Source organism: Patagioenas fasciata, chromosome 23 (genome assembly GCF_037038585.1).
Source record: "Patagioenas fasciata isolate bPatFas1 chromosome 23, bPatFas1.hap1, whole genome shotgun sequence".
Taxonomy (NCBI): domain Eukaryota; kingdom Metazoa; phylum Chordata; class Aves; order Columbiformes; family Columbidae; genus Patagioenas; species Patagioenas fasciata.
In genome coordinates, this window is record NC_092542.1 from 6,187,315 (window position 1) to 6,204,958 (window position 17,644).

At 62.0% G+C, this 17,644-nt stretch overlaps 2 protein-coding genes across 15 annotated transcripts in view; both read right to left on the reverse strand.

Annotated features, from left to right (window-relative positions):
* Positions 1-1,633: 1,633 nt before the first annotated feature.
* Positions 1,634-12,996, reverse strand: RAP1GAP (RAP1 GTPase activating protein). Of its 11 annotated transcripts, XM_071798492.1 has the most exons (23): positions 11,595-11,827; positions 11,466-11,512; positions 11,321-11,359; positions 11,044-11,229; positions 9,066-9,160; positions 8,909-8,987; positions 8,774-8,827; positions 8,613-8,696; positions 8,440-8,540; positions 8,235-8,364; positions 6,760-6,915; positions 6,605-6,676; positions 6,444-6,530; positions 4,707-4,844; positions 4,474-4,599; positions 4,052-4,120; positions 3,863-3,972; positions 3,707-3,781; positions 3,195-3,338; positions 2,166-2,256; positions 2,008-2,089; positions 1,876-1,937; positions 1,667-1,797 (listed from the first exon to the last, which is right to left on the reverse strand). In XM_071798492.1, the coding sequence occupies exons 2-23, from the start codon at positions 11,502-11,504 to the stop codon at positions 1,789-1,791; spliced, it is 2,028 nt and encodes a 675-aa protein (XP_071654593.1). In that variant the 5' UTR covers positions 11,505-11,512; positions 11,595-11,827; the 3' UTR covers positions 1,667-1,788. The 11 variants fall into 11 exon arrangements, with proteins under 11 accessions (XP_071654588.1, XP_071654585.1, XP_071654586.1 ...); XM_071798487.1 differs by adding an exon at positions 12,897-12,996 and having other exon boundaries at positions 1,634-2,089; positions 11,595-11,683; XM_071798484.1 differs by adding an exon at positions 12,897-12,995 and having other exon boundaries at positions 1,634-2,089; positions 11,595-11,772.
* An 820-nt stretch (positions 12,997-13,816) lies between these two features.
* The window catches only part of USP48 (ubiquitin specific peptidase 48), a 32,115-nt gene continuing 28,287 nt past the window's right edge, over positions 13,817-17,644 (reverse strand). Inside the window, exons 22-27 of one of the 4 annotated variants that reach the window (XM_065855408.2) lie at positions 16,946-17,050; positions 16,382-16,537; positions 16,064-16,153; positions 15,671-15,719; positions 15,427-15,453; positions 13,817-15,328 (exon numbers count right to left, since the gene is read on the reverse strand). In XM_065855408.2, the coding sequence (XP_065711480.2) occupies positions 15,306-15,328; positions 15,427-15,453; positions 15,671-15,719; positions 16,064-16,153; positions 16,382-16,537; positions 16,946-17,050 (450 nt within the window). In that variant the 3' untranslated portion in view covers positions 13,817-15,305. Of the gene's footprint in view, positions 15,329-15,426; positions 15,454-15,670; positions 15,720-16,063; positions 16,190-16,381; positions 16,538-16,945; positions 17,051-17,644 lie in introns of those variants that run through there. The other 3 variants (XM_065855407.2, XM_071798471.1, XR_011735589.1) reach the window with 3 other exon arrangements.

A 17,644-nucleotide genomic window follows, 5' to 3' on the forward strand; every position in this document is an offset into this window, starting at 1 on the left:
TTAGGGCTGGTAATTACGGTAATTAGAGGGTGGGGTAATTAGGAGTGGGATAATTAGGGGAGGGGGCTTTTGCAGCTGGCAGGGTGCTGGGGGGGGGGTGGGAATTGAGGCCTGGGGAAGGGCTCTGGGTGTGCAAATGGTGCCTTGGGTGTGCAAATGTCACCATGCACGTGCAAATGTCACTGTGCATGCAAATGGTGCCTCGGGTGTGCAAATGTCACTGTGCAGATGGTGCCTTGGGTGTGCAAATGGTGCTTTGAGTGTGCAAATGTCAATGTACATGTGAAAGCAGTGCCTTGCATGTGCAAGTGTCACCATGCATGTGCAAACAGTGTCTTGGGTGTGCAATTGTCACTGTGCAGGTGCAAATCACGCCCTGGGTGTGCAAATGGTGCCTTGTGCATGCAAATGTCACTGTGCGTATGTAAACGGTGCCTTAGGTGTGCAAATGTCACTGTGCATGTGCAAATGGTGCCTTCGGTGTGCAAACGGTGTGCTGTGCATGCGTGAGCAGTGTCTTGGGTGTGCAAACATCACCGTGCACATCTAAGTGGTGCTTTGGGCGTGCAAATGTCACCGTGCAAACAGCGCCTTGCAGGTGCAAGTGTCACCGTTCACGTGCAAACAGCCCCTTCCCTGTGCAAACTGCGCACGAGCACCCCCTCGCACACCCCCACTGCACCCTGCACTTACACCCCCAAAATCCCTCCAGGCCCCTCCAACCCCCCCCCCCTTTTATTTATTTCCCAGCTTTATAAATAAATCTCCGCTCTGGTTTCTTATTAACTCTGGGGTTGGGGGGGACACGTGTGACACCCCCACTTTGCTCAGCGCCCTTTGCACCCGCGGGAGCATCGCCGGCGTCCCCAACCGCGTCCCAACCCCCGGCGCTTCCCAGAAAGCGGGCGGCACCGAGCTAAGTTTGAGCGCTCCCGGGGTGCTCGGTGGTTTTGGGGAGTTCGGAGGGGGAACAACCACTTTCTCTTGGCCAGGGATTTGGCGCCAAGCCGGTGGCCAGCGGGGCTGGTGGCCAAATGCCGCTCCCGACGCCGCGGTGGCCACCAGAGCTGAAAAGGTTCTTATTTTGGGGGCTCGCCACATTTTGGGGGAACCCGCAGCACCCAAAAATAGGGGAAAAAAATCAAAGCAAGGCTTTGCTCAGCGTGGCTGCTATGAAAAACCCAAATCTGGGTAAATAACCACAAAAATGGGGGGGGTTGAAGAGCATGCGGAGCATCTGGTCTGGCTGATGTTTAGGGTTTTGGGGACCCCCCCTCCCTCCCCAGATATCTGGGACCCCCCTCCCAGCATCTCCCGGCTGTAACGATAAATAAACCTTTATTTTATACAGGACTCACAGGAAACACAAACACGGTTCGGGGGGGCTTGAAAAAATAACCCCCCCCCCCCAAAATTCCAGCATCTGACCCATTCCGGAGCTTTTTTCCCTTAAAATAAAAGGGGGGGGGGGGGCAGGGGGAGCCCCACATTGGGTTTGCCCTGGATTTGAGGCCCCCTCCTTCCCCCTTTTCTTGGGGGGGTGTTTGAGTTGGACACACTCTTCATTTTGGGGGCCCCCCCACCATGTGGCATTGGGGTCACAGTGGAAGGGGGGGGGGGCCCATGTGGTCCATCACCCCCCCAGGGGTATTTGGGGTGATGGAGATTGTCTGGAGGGGGGGACGCCCCAATTTTTTTTTTTGGGGGGGGGGGATCCCCCAAATCCTGCACCGGGACGATGGCTTCAGCTCCTGGCACGGGGTGACACCCCCCCAGGACGGGGGCTGACTATGACCCCTGTGCAAAGGGACATCAGTGGGTGCCCCCGATGTGGGTGTCCCCATTTTGGGGTGTGGGGGGGGTGCAGAGCCTCACCGGGTTCTGGGGGGGCCGATCCAGCTGGATTTTGATCTCGGGGGGGTCCGGGGGATGGCGGCCTGGGGGAAAAGCAGGGGCTGAGCACCCCAATGGGGGTCCCCGCTGTGACCTGACACGTGGTGACACTACCTGGGAGGGGACCGGGGGGGTCATCCGGCCAGGGGGTGTTGGCGAAGGCGTTGCGGTGGCTCCCGGAGGGCGAGCGGCTCTCCTGGGGGTGCAGGGGGAGATCAGGGGGTGCTGCACCCCCCACAAGCCCCCATTTCACCCCCCCCGGCACCCCGTACCCGTCCCGGCTCCCCCGGCTCCTCGGTGCTGCCGAAGCTGCTGGCGCTGGAGGACGAGCGGGAGAAATTCGGTGGCTCCGGCTTCTCGGCCCTGCCAGGGGACGGTCCCCAGAGGAGGGGACAGGCTGGCACCGCGCCCTGCGGCCACCGCCATGGCCCGCGGCGACGCCGTGCTGTCCCGTGTCAGCCCGGCCCTGTCCCCAGCTCCATGTCACACCATTCCCAGGATGTCACATCCCCGTGTCACCTCCTACCCGTGCCATCCTGTCCCTGGCACGTCCCATGCCTGTGGCCCTCTGTCCCCATGGCATCCAGTCCCTGGGATGTCCTGTCTCCTCGCCACCCTGTCCCAATGCTGTCCCACCTCTGGGGTGTCCCACCCCAAGGACACACTGTCCCCATGCCATCCCCTCCCTGTGATGTCCCATCCCCATGCCATCCCAACCCCATGCCCCTTGTCACCACACCAACCTGTCCCCATGCCACTCTGTGCCCAGGCCACCCAAGTGCCACCCCACTGCATCCCTCTGCTACGTTGTCCCTGTGCCACGCTGTCCCCATGACATACAGTCCCTGTACCATTAGGTTGCTGGTGACCCTGTCCCTGTGTTGTTCTGTCCCCATGCCATCCAACCCAGTGCCACCCTGTCCCTGTGCACCCCATCCATGTGCTGCTCCATCCTCATGCCCTCCGTGTCCCTTCATCACCCCAGTGTCACCCTGTCCCAGTCCCACACCACCCCTGTGTCACCCCATGCGAGTGCCACCCCATCCCAATGTCACTCTGTCCCCATGCCATGCTGGCCTCATTGCATCCATGTCCCATTTTGTGCCACCCCATCCCAGTGCCCTCCATTCCCAGGGTCCCCCCCTGGGTATCCCTGTGCCACCCCATCCCCTTGCTGCTCCATTGCAGTGCCTTATGGTCCCCATGTCACCCTGTCCCAGTGCCACCCCATCCTGGTGTCACCCCATCCCAGTGCCCTCCATTCCCTGTGTCACCCCCATGTGACCCCATCCCCGTACCACCTTGTCCTGGTGCCACCTCGTCCTGGTGCCACCTCATCCCCTTGCTGCTCTTTCCCAGTGCCCTCCAGTCCCCATGTCATCTCATCTTTGTGCTGTCCCGTCCCAGTGCCACCCAGTTCCAGTGTCACCTGGCCCATTGCATCCCTGTGGCACACCATCCCTGTGTCACTCCCATGTCACCCCATCCCAGTGCTCTCCGTTCCATCTGTCACTCCCATGTCACCCCATCCCTATGCCACCCCATCCCTGTGCTACCCCATCCCAATGCCTTCCATTCCCTGTGTCACCTCCATGTCACCCCATCCCTATTCCACCTGCTCCCTGTGTCACCCCATCTCTGTGTCACCCCTTCCCAGTGCTCTCCATTCCCTGTGTCATCCCATCCCAGTGCCATCCATGCCCGGTGTCACCCCCATGTCACCCCATCCCTGTGCCACTCTTTCCCTGTGTCACCCCATCCCAGTGCCCTCCATTCCCGGTGTCCCCCCGATGTCCCTTGCCAGGTGTGGGACCTGTCGGGGTGCCGGCGGCTCTCGGGGGAGCTGTGTGTGGAGCAGGTGCCCTCGGGGGTGGCGGCGGGGCCGTCCCTGCGGGAGGCGGCGGGCGCTGGGGTGACACCGGGAGGGGACAGTGGGCCGTGCCAGCCCCCACCCGGTCCCAGTGCTCACCTGCCGGCCGGCGCCTCCTGGATGCTCTCGATCCCGATGGCGCTGGAGCGGCGGGAGCCGAGCGGGCCGGGCCGCCGCCGCGACGGGCTCTTCCCGGGCACCAGCAGCGCCTGCGGGGCGCCGTTAACCGGGGAGCGGGGCGGGGAGCACCCACAGGGTCATCGGGGGGGTCCGTTCCGGGGTACCCACCTCTTCCACCGAGCCCAGCCCGATGGCGCTGCCGCGGCGTCCCCGCCGACTCCCGGGCACCAGCAGCGACTGGGGGCGGCACCGCGTCACCGGGTCACCGGCCCGGGGCACCGCGTCACCGGGGGGCACGGGAAGGGGCGGGACCGCGGGGTGGGAGGGGCTTGCGAGGAGGGGCGTGTCCAGGTGAGCCGTGGAAAGGGGCGGGGCTTGCACTGACGAGGCGCTACCTGGGGGTGTGGCTTGGGAAAGAGGCGTGGCTAACGCTTTTAGGGGCGTGGTTTGTATGTCCTGGTCCCTTGAGGGGGCGTGGCTTGCGCTAGAGGGGGCGCGGCCTCCCGGGAGTGGGCGTGTCCTCAGCCAGGCAAGCTGGCCGAGCGGTGGGCGTGGCCAACCAGCTGGGGGCGTGTCCAGGGGGCACTCACACCGTCGGGGGGTCCGGCGGCGTTGGCGGCGGCGGCGTTGGCGGCGTTTGAGAGGGGCGTTGGGGGAGCCCGGCGGGGTCCCAGCCCCACGGCCTCCAGGGAGGGGCTGCGCCCCCGCAGCGCCCGCTGCAAGGCCCCCCCGCGCCCCCGTCAGCAGCGCCCGGGCCCGCCGGGTCCCTCCCGCCCCCCCGTTCCGGTGGGAGGAGGAGCAGGGGCCCCCCCGCATGCCCCACCTTGAAGGACTCGAAGAAGCCCGGGGCGGCGGCGCCGTTGTCGGGGCGCTCGTCGTCGGGGCCCAGCCCCAGCATGGCCTGGCTGCGGGCCTGCAGCTCCTCGTGCAGCGTCTCCAGCAGCGCCGCCCGCGTCCGCTCCTGCGGGACCCCGCGGGACCCCCCTCAGCCCCGCCCGCGCTGCCGGGGACCCGCGGCACCTGCCTTCCCCCCCCGCTCAGCCCACGCAGCCCCCACAGCGTGCACGGCACCCAGTGTGCACAGCACGCACAGCACAGCACCCACAGCAGGCATCCACCCCCCCATGCACAGCACACCCCACAGCACCCACGTGCACAGCACCCACAGCAGCCGTGACGCCCCCACCATGCACATCACCCTGTGTACGCAGCACCCACACCCACATCACCCCTGCAAGCACAGCACCCAAATGGCGCACAGCACCCAAATCGCACACAGCACCCAGTGTACACAGCACCCACATGCACAGCAGGCCTGGCCCCCCTGCCATGCACAGCACCCAGTGTATGCAGCACCCACGTGTACAGCACACACACCACAGCACCCACAGCAGGCATGATCCCCCCATGCACAACACACCCCCACAGCACCCACATGCACAGCACCTGGTGTTCATAGCACCCATGTGCACAGCGCCCACACCCATATCACCCCTGCAGCCACAGCACCCATGTGCAACAGCACCCATATCGTACACAGCACCCGCGTGCACAGCACCTGGTGTTCATAGCACCCACGTCAACAGCACCCACACCCACATCACCCCTGCAGGCACAGCACCCATGTGCACAGCACCCATATCGCACACAGCACCCACGTGCACAGCAGGCGTGGCCCCCCCGCCATACACAGCACCCAGTGTATGCAGCACCCCCACACACAGCACCCTTGCAGGCACAGCACCCACGTGTGTGGCACCCAGCTGGCAGGCAGCACCCACATGTGCACCACCGCTGCGGGCACTCCTCCCCCGCCCTGGGCACATCACCCACGTTATGCACAGCACCCACGTTATGCACAGCACCCAGTGGATGTTGCACCCACACACAGAGCACCCAGTGGATGTTGCACCCACACACACAGCAGGCACAGCACCCAGTGTACACGGCACCCACACCCCCACATCGTGCACAGAACCCCATGCACAGCAGCACCCGCTGCATGTAGCACCCCCAGTGGAGGTGGCACCACATGCACAGCCCTCACATTGCACACAGCACCCAGACGCACAGCACTGTATGCCCAGCACCCATGGCACGCGTGGCACCCACAGCACTGCCGCAGGCACAGCACCCACATCACAGCACCCACAGCATCCCTGCAGGCCCAGAACCCACATCCACAGCACCCACAGCACCCACATCCACAGCACCCACAGCACCCACAGGCCATGTGCAGCACCCATGGCACATGCCACCCCATGTGCACAGCACTCATGTTGTGCCCAGCACCCATGGCATGCACAGCACTGTTGCAGACACAGTACCCTCATGCACAGCACCCACACCCACAGCACCCACAGCATCCCTGCAGGCACAGCACCCACATCCACAGCACCCACAGTGCGCCCAGCACCCACATGCCCCATGACATGCACAGCCCCATTGCAGGCACAGCACCCGCATCCACAGCACCCATGTACCCCTTGCCATGCCCAGCCCCATTGCAGACCCCCAAACCACCCAGCACCCCTTTCTCAGCACCCACATGTGCACCCACCTCCAGCTTGGCGAACTTCTCGGCCTTGTAGCAGGCGTACTCAGCATTGATGAGCTTGGTCAGCAGGAACTCCTGGAACTCGGGGCCCTGCGGGACGAGGGGCACCCCTGGGTGGGTGCCACCCCAGGGAAACCCCCCAGGCGGCACCCATGGGTGCTCACCTTCCTGAAGACGGCGGGGTCGGGCAGCGGCGGGCCGAAGAAGGGCACGTCGTCACGGGCGGTGACGGAGACCTGCGGCGGGTGGGCAGGACGGGGGGTGACAGGGCACCCCGCAGCACCCCTGGGGACGGGGAAACTGAGGCAGGGGGTGGTACCTTGTAGAGGGTCCCTTGGGTGCTGCCCTGCTCCAGCTGCACCACCACGAAGGCGTGCAGGAAGTTGGAGGCGATCATGTCGGGGACGAAGGGGGTGTTCTCGTCCTGGAACACCACGGCCACGATGTCGTTGCCGATGTGACGCTTCCGCTGCAGCTGTGGGGACACGGGGGACACAGGGAGGTCACACCAGGGGGGCAAAGGGGGTGATAGTCCCTGTACCCCACAGGTGAACCCAGCACGCAGGGGTGCCCCTGAAGGTTTTGCGTCCCATAGACACTCCCCAGCACCCAAGGGTGCCCTGACAGCCCTCTGCCTCCCATAGACACTTCCCAGCACCCAAGGGTGCCCTGACAGCCCTCTGCCTCCCATAGACACCCCCCCGCACCCATGGGTGATCTGCTGGCCCCCTGCACCCCATAGACACCCCCTAGCACCCAAGGGTGCCCTGACAGCCCTCTGCCTCCCGTAGACACCCCGCAGCACCCAAGGGTGCTCTGTGGACCCTCTGCACGCCATGGACACCCCCCCAGCACCCATGGGGTGTGCTGCTAGCCCTTGTGCCCCCCCCCAGCATCCATGGGTGCTTCTGGAGCTTTTGCATCCCATAAACAACTCCCTCAACACCCAGGGGTGCCCCTGAAGGTTTTGCACCCCATAGACACCCCCAGCACCCACAGGGTGTAGTGTTAGGCTTTGTGTCACACAGATGCACCCCCCCAACACTCAGAGGTGCCCAGGGATCCCTTGCACCCCATAGACACCATCCAGCACCCACGGGTGGCCCTACACCCCATTGACACCCCCCAAGCACCCAGATGTGCCCAAGGATCCCCTGCATCCCATAGACATCAGCCAGCACCCATGGGTGCCCCTGCACCCCATCGACACCCCCAAAGCACCCAGAGGTGCCCAAGGATTCCCTGCACCCCATAGACACCAGCCAGCACCCATGGGTGCCCCTGCACCCCATCAACACCCCCCAAGCACCCAGAGGTGCCCAAGGATCCCCTGCACCCCATAGACACCAGCCAGCACCCATGGGTGCCCCTGCATCCCATCGACACTCCCCAAGCACTCAAAGGTGCCCAAGGATTCCCTGCACCCCATAGACACCAGCCAGCACCCATGGGTGCCCCTGCACCCCATCAACACCCCCCAAGCACCCAGATGTACCCAAGGATCCCCTGCACCCCATAGACATCAGCCAGCACCCATGGGTGCCCCTGCACCCCATCAACACCCCCCAAGCACCCAGATGTACCCAAGGATCCCCTGCACCCCATAGACATCAGCCAGCACCCATGGGTGCCCCTGCACCCCATCGACACTCCCCAAGCACTCAAAGGTGCCCAAGGATCCCCTGCACCCCATAGATGCCCCCAGCACCCACAGGTGCCCCAGCTCCCCCTACCTCTCTCCCCCAAGCACCCATGCGTCCTCCCACAGCCCCCAGCACCCATGGGTGCCCCCACCTGCTGGGCGTCCCCCTCGGTGTAGGGCAGCTTGGTGGAGACGTGGAACATGATCTCCTTGTCGCGGAAGTGACAATAAACGGACTCGCTGCCCGTCTGCCCGTGGGTCACGTCCAGCCCCCCCCGGAACCTGCGTGGGGTGGGGGGACAGGCACCCTGAGCCTGGGCCCCATGGGTGCCCCCCACCCAGCCCCCCGTCACGCACCCCTTGAAGTCCCGCAGCTGCACCCGCTGGCCCAGAACGTCGAGGAATTCGGCGAACGCCGGGCTCTCCTCCGTGGTGCCGAAAAGCTCCTCCTCGGAGGTCTGCGGGGTGATGGGGGTGTCAGCACCCACCCGGGACCCCCCACCCTCACCCCCACCCACCCCGCCCCATACCTGCCCCAGTTTTTGGTAGATGACCCCAAATTTGAAGTGGTTGCTGAGCACGTGCTCATCGAAGGCGAGGATGAGGCGGGACGCCTGCGGGGCGGGGAGGGGGCGCGCGGTGGGTGGGGGGCACCCCGGGGTGCTCCCCCACCCATGGGTGCCCCCCTCACCTTGGGGTAGAGCACGGGGTAGAAGCGATCCACGTTGATGTCCTCACACACCAGCTGTGGGAAGGACGGGAGATGCGATGGGTGGCTTGGGGTTGGGGGGGCACCCATGGGTGCTGCAGGAGGTGTCGCACCCACCTTGGCCATCTGCACCACATTGGGGAACTCGGCCAGGCAGGAGATGGGCACCACGTCGTGCAGGGTGCGGGCGCGGGTGCTGCGGGGCGAGGCGGGGGTCAGGGTGGCCCCCCGACGCCCGGTCAGCACCCATGGGTGCCCCCGGCGCCCTGCTCACCGCAGCAGCAGGTGGAGCTGCTCCTGCTCGTCGTACTTGAGGGAGAACACGAGGTGGCCCAGCACCGGGTCCAGCGAGTAGTAGTTGAAGTGCTCCTGCGGGAGGGGCCGGCACCCGCCACCGTGTGATGGGTGCTCGTGTGGGCAGCACCCGTGCCATGGGGCACCCATGGCCATGAGCACCCATCCCCATAGAGTACCCGTGCCCATGAGCACCCACATCCATGAACACCCATCTCCATGGAGCATTCATGCCCATGAACACCAACATCCATGAACACCTGTTTCCATAGAGCACCCCTGCCCATGAACACCAACATCCATGAACACCCATTTCCATAGAGCACCCATGCCCATGAGCACCCACATCCATGAACACCCATCCCCATGGAGCACCCATGCCCATGAGCACCCACATCCATGAACACCCATCCCCATGGAGCACCCCTGCCCATGAACACCAACATCCATGAACACCCATTTCCATAGAGCACCCATGCCCATGAGCACCCACATCCATGAACACCCATCCCCATGGAGCACCCATGCCCATGAGCACCCACATCCATGAACACCCATCCCCATGGAGCACCCCTGCCCATGAACACCAACATCCATGAACACCCATCCTCATGGAGCACCCCTGCCCATGAACACCAACATCCATGAACACCCATCCCCATGGAGCACCCCTGCCCATGAACACCAACATCCATGAACACCCATCCCCATGGAGCACCCGTGCCCATGAACACCAACATCCATGAACACCCATCCCCATGGAGCACCCGTGCCCATGAACACCAACATCCATGAACACCCATCCCCATGGAGCACCCGTGCCCATGAACATGCATCCCCATGGAGCACTCATCCCCATGGAGCACCCATGCCATGAGGCACCCATGGCCATGAGCACCCATCACGATAGAGTACCCATGCCCATGAACACCCATGCCATGAACACCCATCCCCATGGAGCATCCATCTTACAGACATTCGTAGATTCCAAATGCCCATGGACACCCATGTCTACAAGCACCCATGCCATGGGGCACCCAGCTCCCTGAACACCCATGCTATAGGGCACCCATGTCCATGAGCACCCACACCCAAAGATACCACCACCTATGGAGCACCTACACTGACTGGCACCCATGCAATGAGCCAACCATGGCTCTGAGTACTGATGTGCATGTGCACCCATGCTATGGGATACCCAGGTCCATGAGCACCTATACCCATAGATACTCACACCCGTGTCCATGAGCACCCATTTGCATGACCACCCATGTCCATGAGCACCCACGCCCATGGGCCACCCATCTTGCAGACACTTGTAGGTTGCCCATGCCCATGGACACCCATGTTTATAAGCACCCATGCTATGGGGCACCCAGGTCCCTGAGCACCCATACCCATGTGGCTTCCACACCCGTAGATACCCAGACCCACCTACATGAGCACCCATATATGATCACCCACGCCTTATGGCACCCAGGTCCATGTGCATCCATACCCATTGGGCTCCCATGCCCATAGGTAACTACACCCATGAGTCACCCACGCCCACGAGCACCCATGCTGCACAGCACCCCGGTCCACCAGCACCTGCAGCCATAGAGCTCCCATGCCCATAGACACCCACACCTACCCCCATGAGCACCCTTACCATGAGCACCCATGCCATGGGGCACCCAGCCCATGAGTACCCATACCCACAGATACCAACATCCATGAGCACCCTCACCATGAGCACCCATGCCATGGGGCACCCACGTCTATAGATACCTACACCTACGAGTCACCCATATCCATGAGCACCCATGCTGTAGGGTACCTATGATCACCCATAGATACCCACGCCCAGTGAGCACCCATACGCACAACCACCCATTCCACGGGGCACTCACATCCATCAGGACCCATTTATGGGGTCTCCATGCCCACCCACGCCTGGAGCACCCATGGGACCTCACCTTGCCCAAAAAGTGCTTGCGGTAGATCTTGGCCGTGTGGTTGCCCTCCAGCTTTGCCCGGGTGCTGGGTGCCGGGGTCTGGGGGGACTCGGGGGTCCCGCTCAGCTGGTGGTTGGTACCCTCGATCCAGTAACCCCCAAACTGCGGCAGGAGGATGAGGGGGAACGGCCCCTCCCGGCCCAGCACCTGCACCCACAACCCAGGTGGGTGCTTGGCCCATTCACCCATCAACCCCCCACCCACCCAGCACCCATCTCTGGGGAAGCGGGTGCTCTACCTCATGCACGCTGGGGTAGGGGATGTAGTCCTCCTCCGTCTGCAAGACAACGGGGTGGTGGAGGCCATGGTAGCACCCATGAGTGCTGGGGGAGGGTGAAGGCCATGCTGGCACCCATGGGTACCCCCACCCTGGTGACGCCTACCTTGAGCGGTGGGGGGACGGCGTGGCGCTGCTGGGCCATCCTGCTGCCTGCGGGACACGGAGGCCATGGGTGCCCGTCCCCGCGCCTCGCGACCGGCACCTTTGGGTGGGGAGCACCCATGGGGCTTACCTCAGGGTGGGGTGGTCAAGAAGGCGGTGCTGTCGGTTGGGGACACGTCTAGGTGGCGCGGGGGGACCCTGGGGGGCCCATGGTGCTTCCTGGGGGAGAGGGGAGCTCCCCACAGCTCGGGCAGCGGCGTTACCCCTGAAGCCTACTGATGGCACCAAGCCAAGCGTCGCCGTGCCGGCTGCCAGGAGCCGGCGGCCCAGGAGCGGTGGGTGTCGGGTCACTCCATGGGGGGTCCCCGGCTGCTCAGACCCCCCCCAAACTCATCGCACCCCCCACCCCCCCAACCCGAAGGGCGCCCTCTGCCGGCGGGAGGCGGCGTCGCGCGGGGCAGCACCACGGACAGCGCCGGGCGGGACGGGACACGGGACACGGGACACGGAACACGGGGACACGGGACACGGGCCCTGTGCAAACACACCCGTGGTGCAAAAGGGTCCCACCCCCCCCGTGCAAACACACCCCGGGCGCGCGCGACCCTCGTGCAAGCGCGAACCCTCGTGCAAACGTGCCCCGTCCCCCTGCAAACACGAAGGGGTGCAGGTGTGTGTCTGCAGGTGTGCCCCTGGTGCAGGTGTGACCCTGGTGCAGGTGTGACCCCTGGTGTAGGTGTGACCCGTCCCCGTGCAAAAGCGGCTCTGGTGCAATCCCCCATCCTGGTGCAAACGAACGTCGTCCCCGTGCAAACGCGCCCCTGGTGCAAAGCGCCCCCGCGGTGCACCCGCGCCCCGTCCCCGTGCAAACACGACTGCGTGCAAATGCGACAATGTCACACGACCCCGTGCAAACACGGACCCTCGTGCAAACGCCCCCGTCCCCGTGCAGCCGCGGGCAGTGGGTGCGGGGTCCTGGGGGCTCCCCCACCGCCCCCCCCCAGCACCCAAGGGACGCAGTCCAAGGGGGGGCCGGGTGGCACCGGGGGGTGTGACCCAAATGTGTGACCGGGCTGGGGGGCAGCTTGGGGGGGGGGGGATTGTGGGAAGGGGGCTGGGGGGGGCAGATGATGAGGCCAGTGAGGGGGGAGAAGGAGAGTGAGGCAGAATTGGGGGCAGGTTGAGGGGGGTCATTGATGTGGGAGATATCGGGGGGGTAATTTATGGGTGAGATATTTGGGGGGCAGGTTGGGGGGTACATGGGGGGCTCATCACCCCCCCTTTCTGCCCGGACTCCAGGGTCCCCCACCCAGGCCCGGAGCATCCCCCCCCCATCCCCGGTACCGGCTGAAGGTCACCGGGGAACGGGCCCCCCCGTTTCTGCGCGGGGCTGGGGGTGTCCGCGGGGGTCCCCGGTTCCCGCGGCACTTACCGGGGCGGCGGGGCCGGGAGCGCAGCCGGTACCGAGCGCAGCGGAGCGGGGGCCCCGGCGCTCGCGGCCACCGCGCCGCGTCACGTGCGGCGGGGCGGGGCGGGCCCTCCGGGGGCGGCCGGTACCGGAACCGGCACCGGAACCGGCACTGGAACCGGCACTGGAACCGGCACCGGGAACGGGAACCGGCACTGGGAACGGGGCCGGGAATCGGCACTGGGAATGGGACCGGGAAAGGGAACGGGAATCGGCACTGGGAATGGGACCTGGAACGGGAACCGGCACCAGCAGCTGGAACCGGCACCGGGAACCAGCGCTGAAACCGGGAACTGGAACCGGCAACAGGAACGGGACCGGCAACAGGAACTGGAACCGGGAACCGGCAGCAGAACCTGAGACCAGCACCGGGAACCGGCCCCGGGGAACTGGGAACTGCCCCCGGCACTGGGAACCGGCGCCACCCCCCGCCCGGGACCCCCCACTCCCGGCCCCCCCAGGACCACCGGTGTGTCCCCCCAGGCCCCCTCACCCACCCCTGGGGAAGCCCCCAAATCCCCCACCCCCATCTCCCCCATGGCTGGTACCCGGGTACCCCCACCCACCCCCCAGTCCAGCCAATGGGGCACCCCCCTCCCCAGGACCCTCTTCTCTCCCCCCCAAACCACCCAGGACACGAGTGACCCCCCTCCCAGCACCCCCAATCCCTGGAGACATTGGTGTGATAACCAGGGTGAGGTGTCAGCACGGGGACACCGAGATGTCCCCACAGCCGCGCTGGCACTGGGGAACCTCCCGACACCCACACCCCTTATTTTTGGGGACAGTTTTGAGGATTTTTGCAACCCCTAGAGCCGATTTACCACCCCCCAGCCCCCCGGATGTGCTTTAACGAGGCAGATGTGCTTTAACGAGGCGGCCGCTGCTCAAATGACAATTTTAATTGGATAATAATTTGCAAAGAACAGACAAAACGGTCACTGGGCCTTTGCCGCCACCCTGTACCTGCGGCCCGCTCGTCCCCCCCCGTCCCGGCCTTCCCACTGCGCTCAGGACTTCTCCTTTTGCAACGTGCGCTCAACGAAGAGATTATTATTATTATTATTATTATTATTTTTTAACAGAAAGAAAAATTAACAGCAAATCGAAAATAAACTGGAATTTCCAGGAAATATGTACACGAGCGAGTGCTTCGGGCTGGGAGGAAGAAAAGCTCCTGCTGTTCCAAAAGGATGGAGGGGGCCGCGGGGTGATGAATTCCCAATCTTCACCTCGGGAAAGGACACACGGGGCCAAATTGTCCCAAAAATCGGCCAAATTGTCCCAAAAATCACCTTTTAAGAGCTTCACAGCCCCAAAAACGCCGGTTGCTTTGACCTGTTGGGGACACGGGGCCTCACGCTGTAATCCCGGGGTGGGATACACCCCCCAAACGCTTTAAAACCTCAAGGTGATGCGGCAGCGACTTGACCCCCCGCATGGCGGTTTTGCCACGGAAATGGGTGAAAAGGTTGGAAAAGAGAAGGGGAAATGTCCAAGTTTAGGATATGGATACCTGCAATCCCTTTGGGGGGGTGTGGATGTGAACAAAGATGATAACAATTAGTGCATTGCTGATACAATGAGAGTAAAGGGGAATAAAAGCAACTTCTTCCCTTGGGAAAGTCCCGCGTGCCCGCGGTCTCAACCCCACCAGGGCACAAACGCCGTCCCCGAGGCCGCGATGTTCTCCAAAGTCATTAAAATACCCCAAATATCCCAACGTTTCTAAAAACCACAGTTCACAGAGGAAAAAGTAACCAGGTGGTCATTGAAAACTCACCCGAGGTGTGGGAGCGAAGGCGAGCGGCGCCCCGGCCCCACGGGAGGCGCTGGCTCAGCCCCCAGCTGCCTTTTTGGGTTAAATCAATGAAGTTTAGGTTCCAAACGAGCTAGACATTCCTCACAAGTCACAATTTCTTTACTTCCATGCGGTACTGAAAGAGTAAAGAGTGGATCAAAGACAGGATTGACGCCTAAAGAGTGACGGGAGGTGGGTTGGACTTGGATCCTGACCCTTTCGCTGGGAGCGGAGACGGGAAAACACCCCAAAAACGCCTCCGTCCCCCCGGGCTGTAAACACAACAACGCTCCTTCCGCTCCCAAACTTCCCAACCTTCCCCTCGCTTTATTAAATATAAAATCAGGAACGTTCTCTCCGGGGCAGGGTGTCCTTCAGTGCAATCTGCTTTGACATAAGGCATTTTTTGTGTGTTTTTTTGGGGGGCAGTCATTTCAGAAATGGGGTTTTTCTCCTGCCTTCCGGAAGAGTCAAAGAGTTCAGTCCTGTATCCACTTGGTTTTTGTTCTTTTAATGCCCTACCATGTCAAAATCCTCTTCCCCTTCTGGTCGCTCCTCTGTTTAGAAAACCATCAGTGTCCCAGTAAACCAGTCCCTGGGAAAAGACGACCACAAAATGATGGTTACGGGGTGGAGACGGAGTTAGGCCGGGCTTAAATAAAGCAGGGAGAGAAAACAGAAGACAAAACTCACCTTTAAACCCTTCTTCAGGCATACAAACTGGGGAGGGAAAGGAAAAGAGGCGACGTTAGGAAGCTCTAAGTCATTTCTAAAAGGGTTTTTCCATCTGAGCGGCTGAATTCCCGTTGACAGCAACAATAAACCTCCAATATCTCTGGTTTGTCTCTAGTTTGTCTCCATTTTCTGCTTTTACAACCCAAATCCAACGCGACTGGCCCCAAACTCTCCCCAGATCCCAGCCCTGGGCTCCCCTCACCTTGCATCACGTCGTCCATCGCCGCGTAATCTGCAATGGGTTCATCAGCCTGGAAAACCAAGCAGAGGGTTAACGAGCGGGGAACCTCGTTAGGCTGGTCGCGGTTCGGGGAACGGGTTTCTCACCCAAAAACCAGCTGGGAATTAATCTACCTCCCAAATTTAGCCATATTTTGGGTGGGTACGCACAGCTCAGCAGCAAAGCCGCTAACAAATACCATTTATTTTAAAAAGGAGGATTTCTTCGAGGAGCAACTCGTTAAATTAGGCAAGCTAACGGCGGGCACGGCGTTTTCGGCTGCGCCGCACCGCGGTTTTCTCTCCGGTGACGCAAAAATCAACTCGATTCTGCGATTTAACGAGCTTCATTTGGGCGGCCGCGCTGTCCCGTTACCTTGAGCAGGATGACGGACTCGGGGATGACCCCCAGGCTGCCCAGCGTGGCCGTGTCGTCGCTCAGCACCTTCCCGTCGATGGACAAGTTCTGGTCGAAGGGAGCAACTGAAAATGCATGCATGATCTGTGCCGACACAATGAGACACGCTGACTTTGTGCGGAGGGCAAAAGAAACCGCTGAGCTACACAAAAACCCCCCGTCCGACCCGAGCGCCGCGCGGGGTTTTATCCTCATCCCCCCCAGCCCCGTGCTCCTCGTTTTGTGTTTTCTTACTCAAAACGACTCGTTTCTTTGGAGGAAAGAAAACCACCTTACCTGGATTTTCAGGTCTTTCAGCGTCTGATTCGCAGAAACCAGCAGCGCTTTCTCGCCTCGGACTTTGCGGTGCCGGGTGCTCCGCCTGATGCCTTGTTTTTGGTACGTGACGTAGCTCTGGTGCGAGACCTTCTGGCGCTTTGCGCTGCCGTTGGTCTAGAAATAAAAGCAGAAATAAAACAAATCAAGAGCCCAAGGTTGGGATTGGGGGAAAATACAAACTCCCGGTGGCCCGGGCGGTGTTTTGGGCGAGTCGGTGACGCGAGGGACGGCGCGAAGCGTCGAAAAGCCCCTTGGAAAGCGAAGGAACAAAGGATTCGCCTCGGAACCGCGGTTCCTGCTCAAAAAGGCGCCGGGCGGTCGCCAGCCCCGCGGACGAGTCACCGTCAGTATTGGATCTCTCTAAAAACACAAAGCGCTGGCGCGGCCCGACCGTTAAAACGACAATTTAAGACGCGTGTTTTCGCGCGCCGGCGCTAAACAGAGGAGGAGGGCTGGCGTGTGACGCTGACTCGAGCGGATGATGCAAAAACCGAGGCGCCTGGTTGTGGTTTTGATGTCTACCTGGTTAAAATCTGGGTCTTGCTCCCCCTCTGGCTTGTTTTCCTCCCTTTCCTCTTCAGCTTCTGAGCTGCTCACGTTCAGCTCCGGAGCAGCGTCCTTCATTACCTGAAGTCATAAAAACCATTCTCCGTGACTAAGCCGCGTGGCGGCAAAGGGCTCGCACGCCGAGGAACCGCAGGGATAACTCCGCTCTGCAGAAACCTCCACCCTCCCCAGCTGCACATCCAACCGCCGGGGGGTTCGCCTCGGGGGAATGGAACTTGGGATTGAACCGCAGGTGCTTCCTGCGGCACAGGACCTGCCCCTTTCTCCAGGCAAAGGGAAAGTCTCCTGGGGCCTGGGCTGATTTCTTTCCCATTAGCTGCTTCTCCGGTTCATCTAAGTGCGTTACGAAAGCCCTAACGCGGAGAAAAGAATATTATCTGTAAATTAAGACACTTATCCATCCCTGCAGCGCAGCGACAGAGGCACTCAGTGCCGTTATTTATGGGGCTGGAGGTTGTAAGTAAATGAAATCTAAATAATTTACACCAACTTAGACCTGAACATCCTTTTTTATTCATAAGTCGCTGCAGGAGGAGCGAATTCACATCTACGCTTGGGCTGGGGTTTGCAGGAGCCCAGGAGACCGGCGCGTTCTCCACCCGGCTGCCTGTGAATTCGCTTCTCCATCAAGGTATTTCCAATTAACGATGCAAT

Bases quoted from the DNA above. Each gene is read 5' to 3' on its own strand.
- RAP1GAP (XM_071798487.1), bottom strand. From the start codon at position 11,504: ATGGCCCAGCAGCGCCACGCCGTCCCCCCACCGCTCAAG. The intron at 3,339-3,706 runs GTCCCACACCTG...GGTGTGCCACAG, and splicing joins AGCCGCCGGCACCCCGACAG to GGATGCAATGGGCCAGGTGA. The intron at 2,090-2,165 runs GTACGGGGTGCC...CTGCACCCCCAG, and splicing joins AGCCGGGGGAGCCGGGACGG to GAGAGCCGCTCGCCCTCCGG.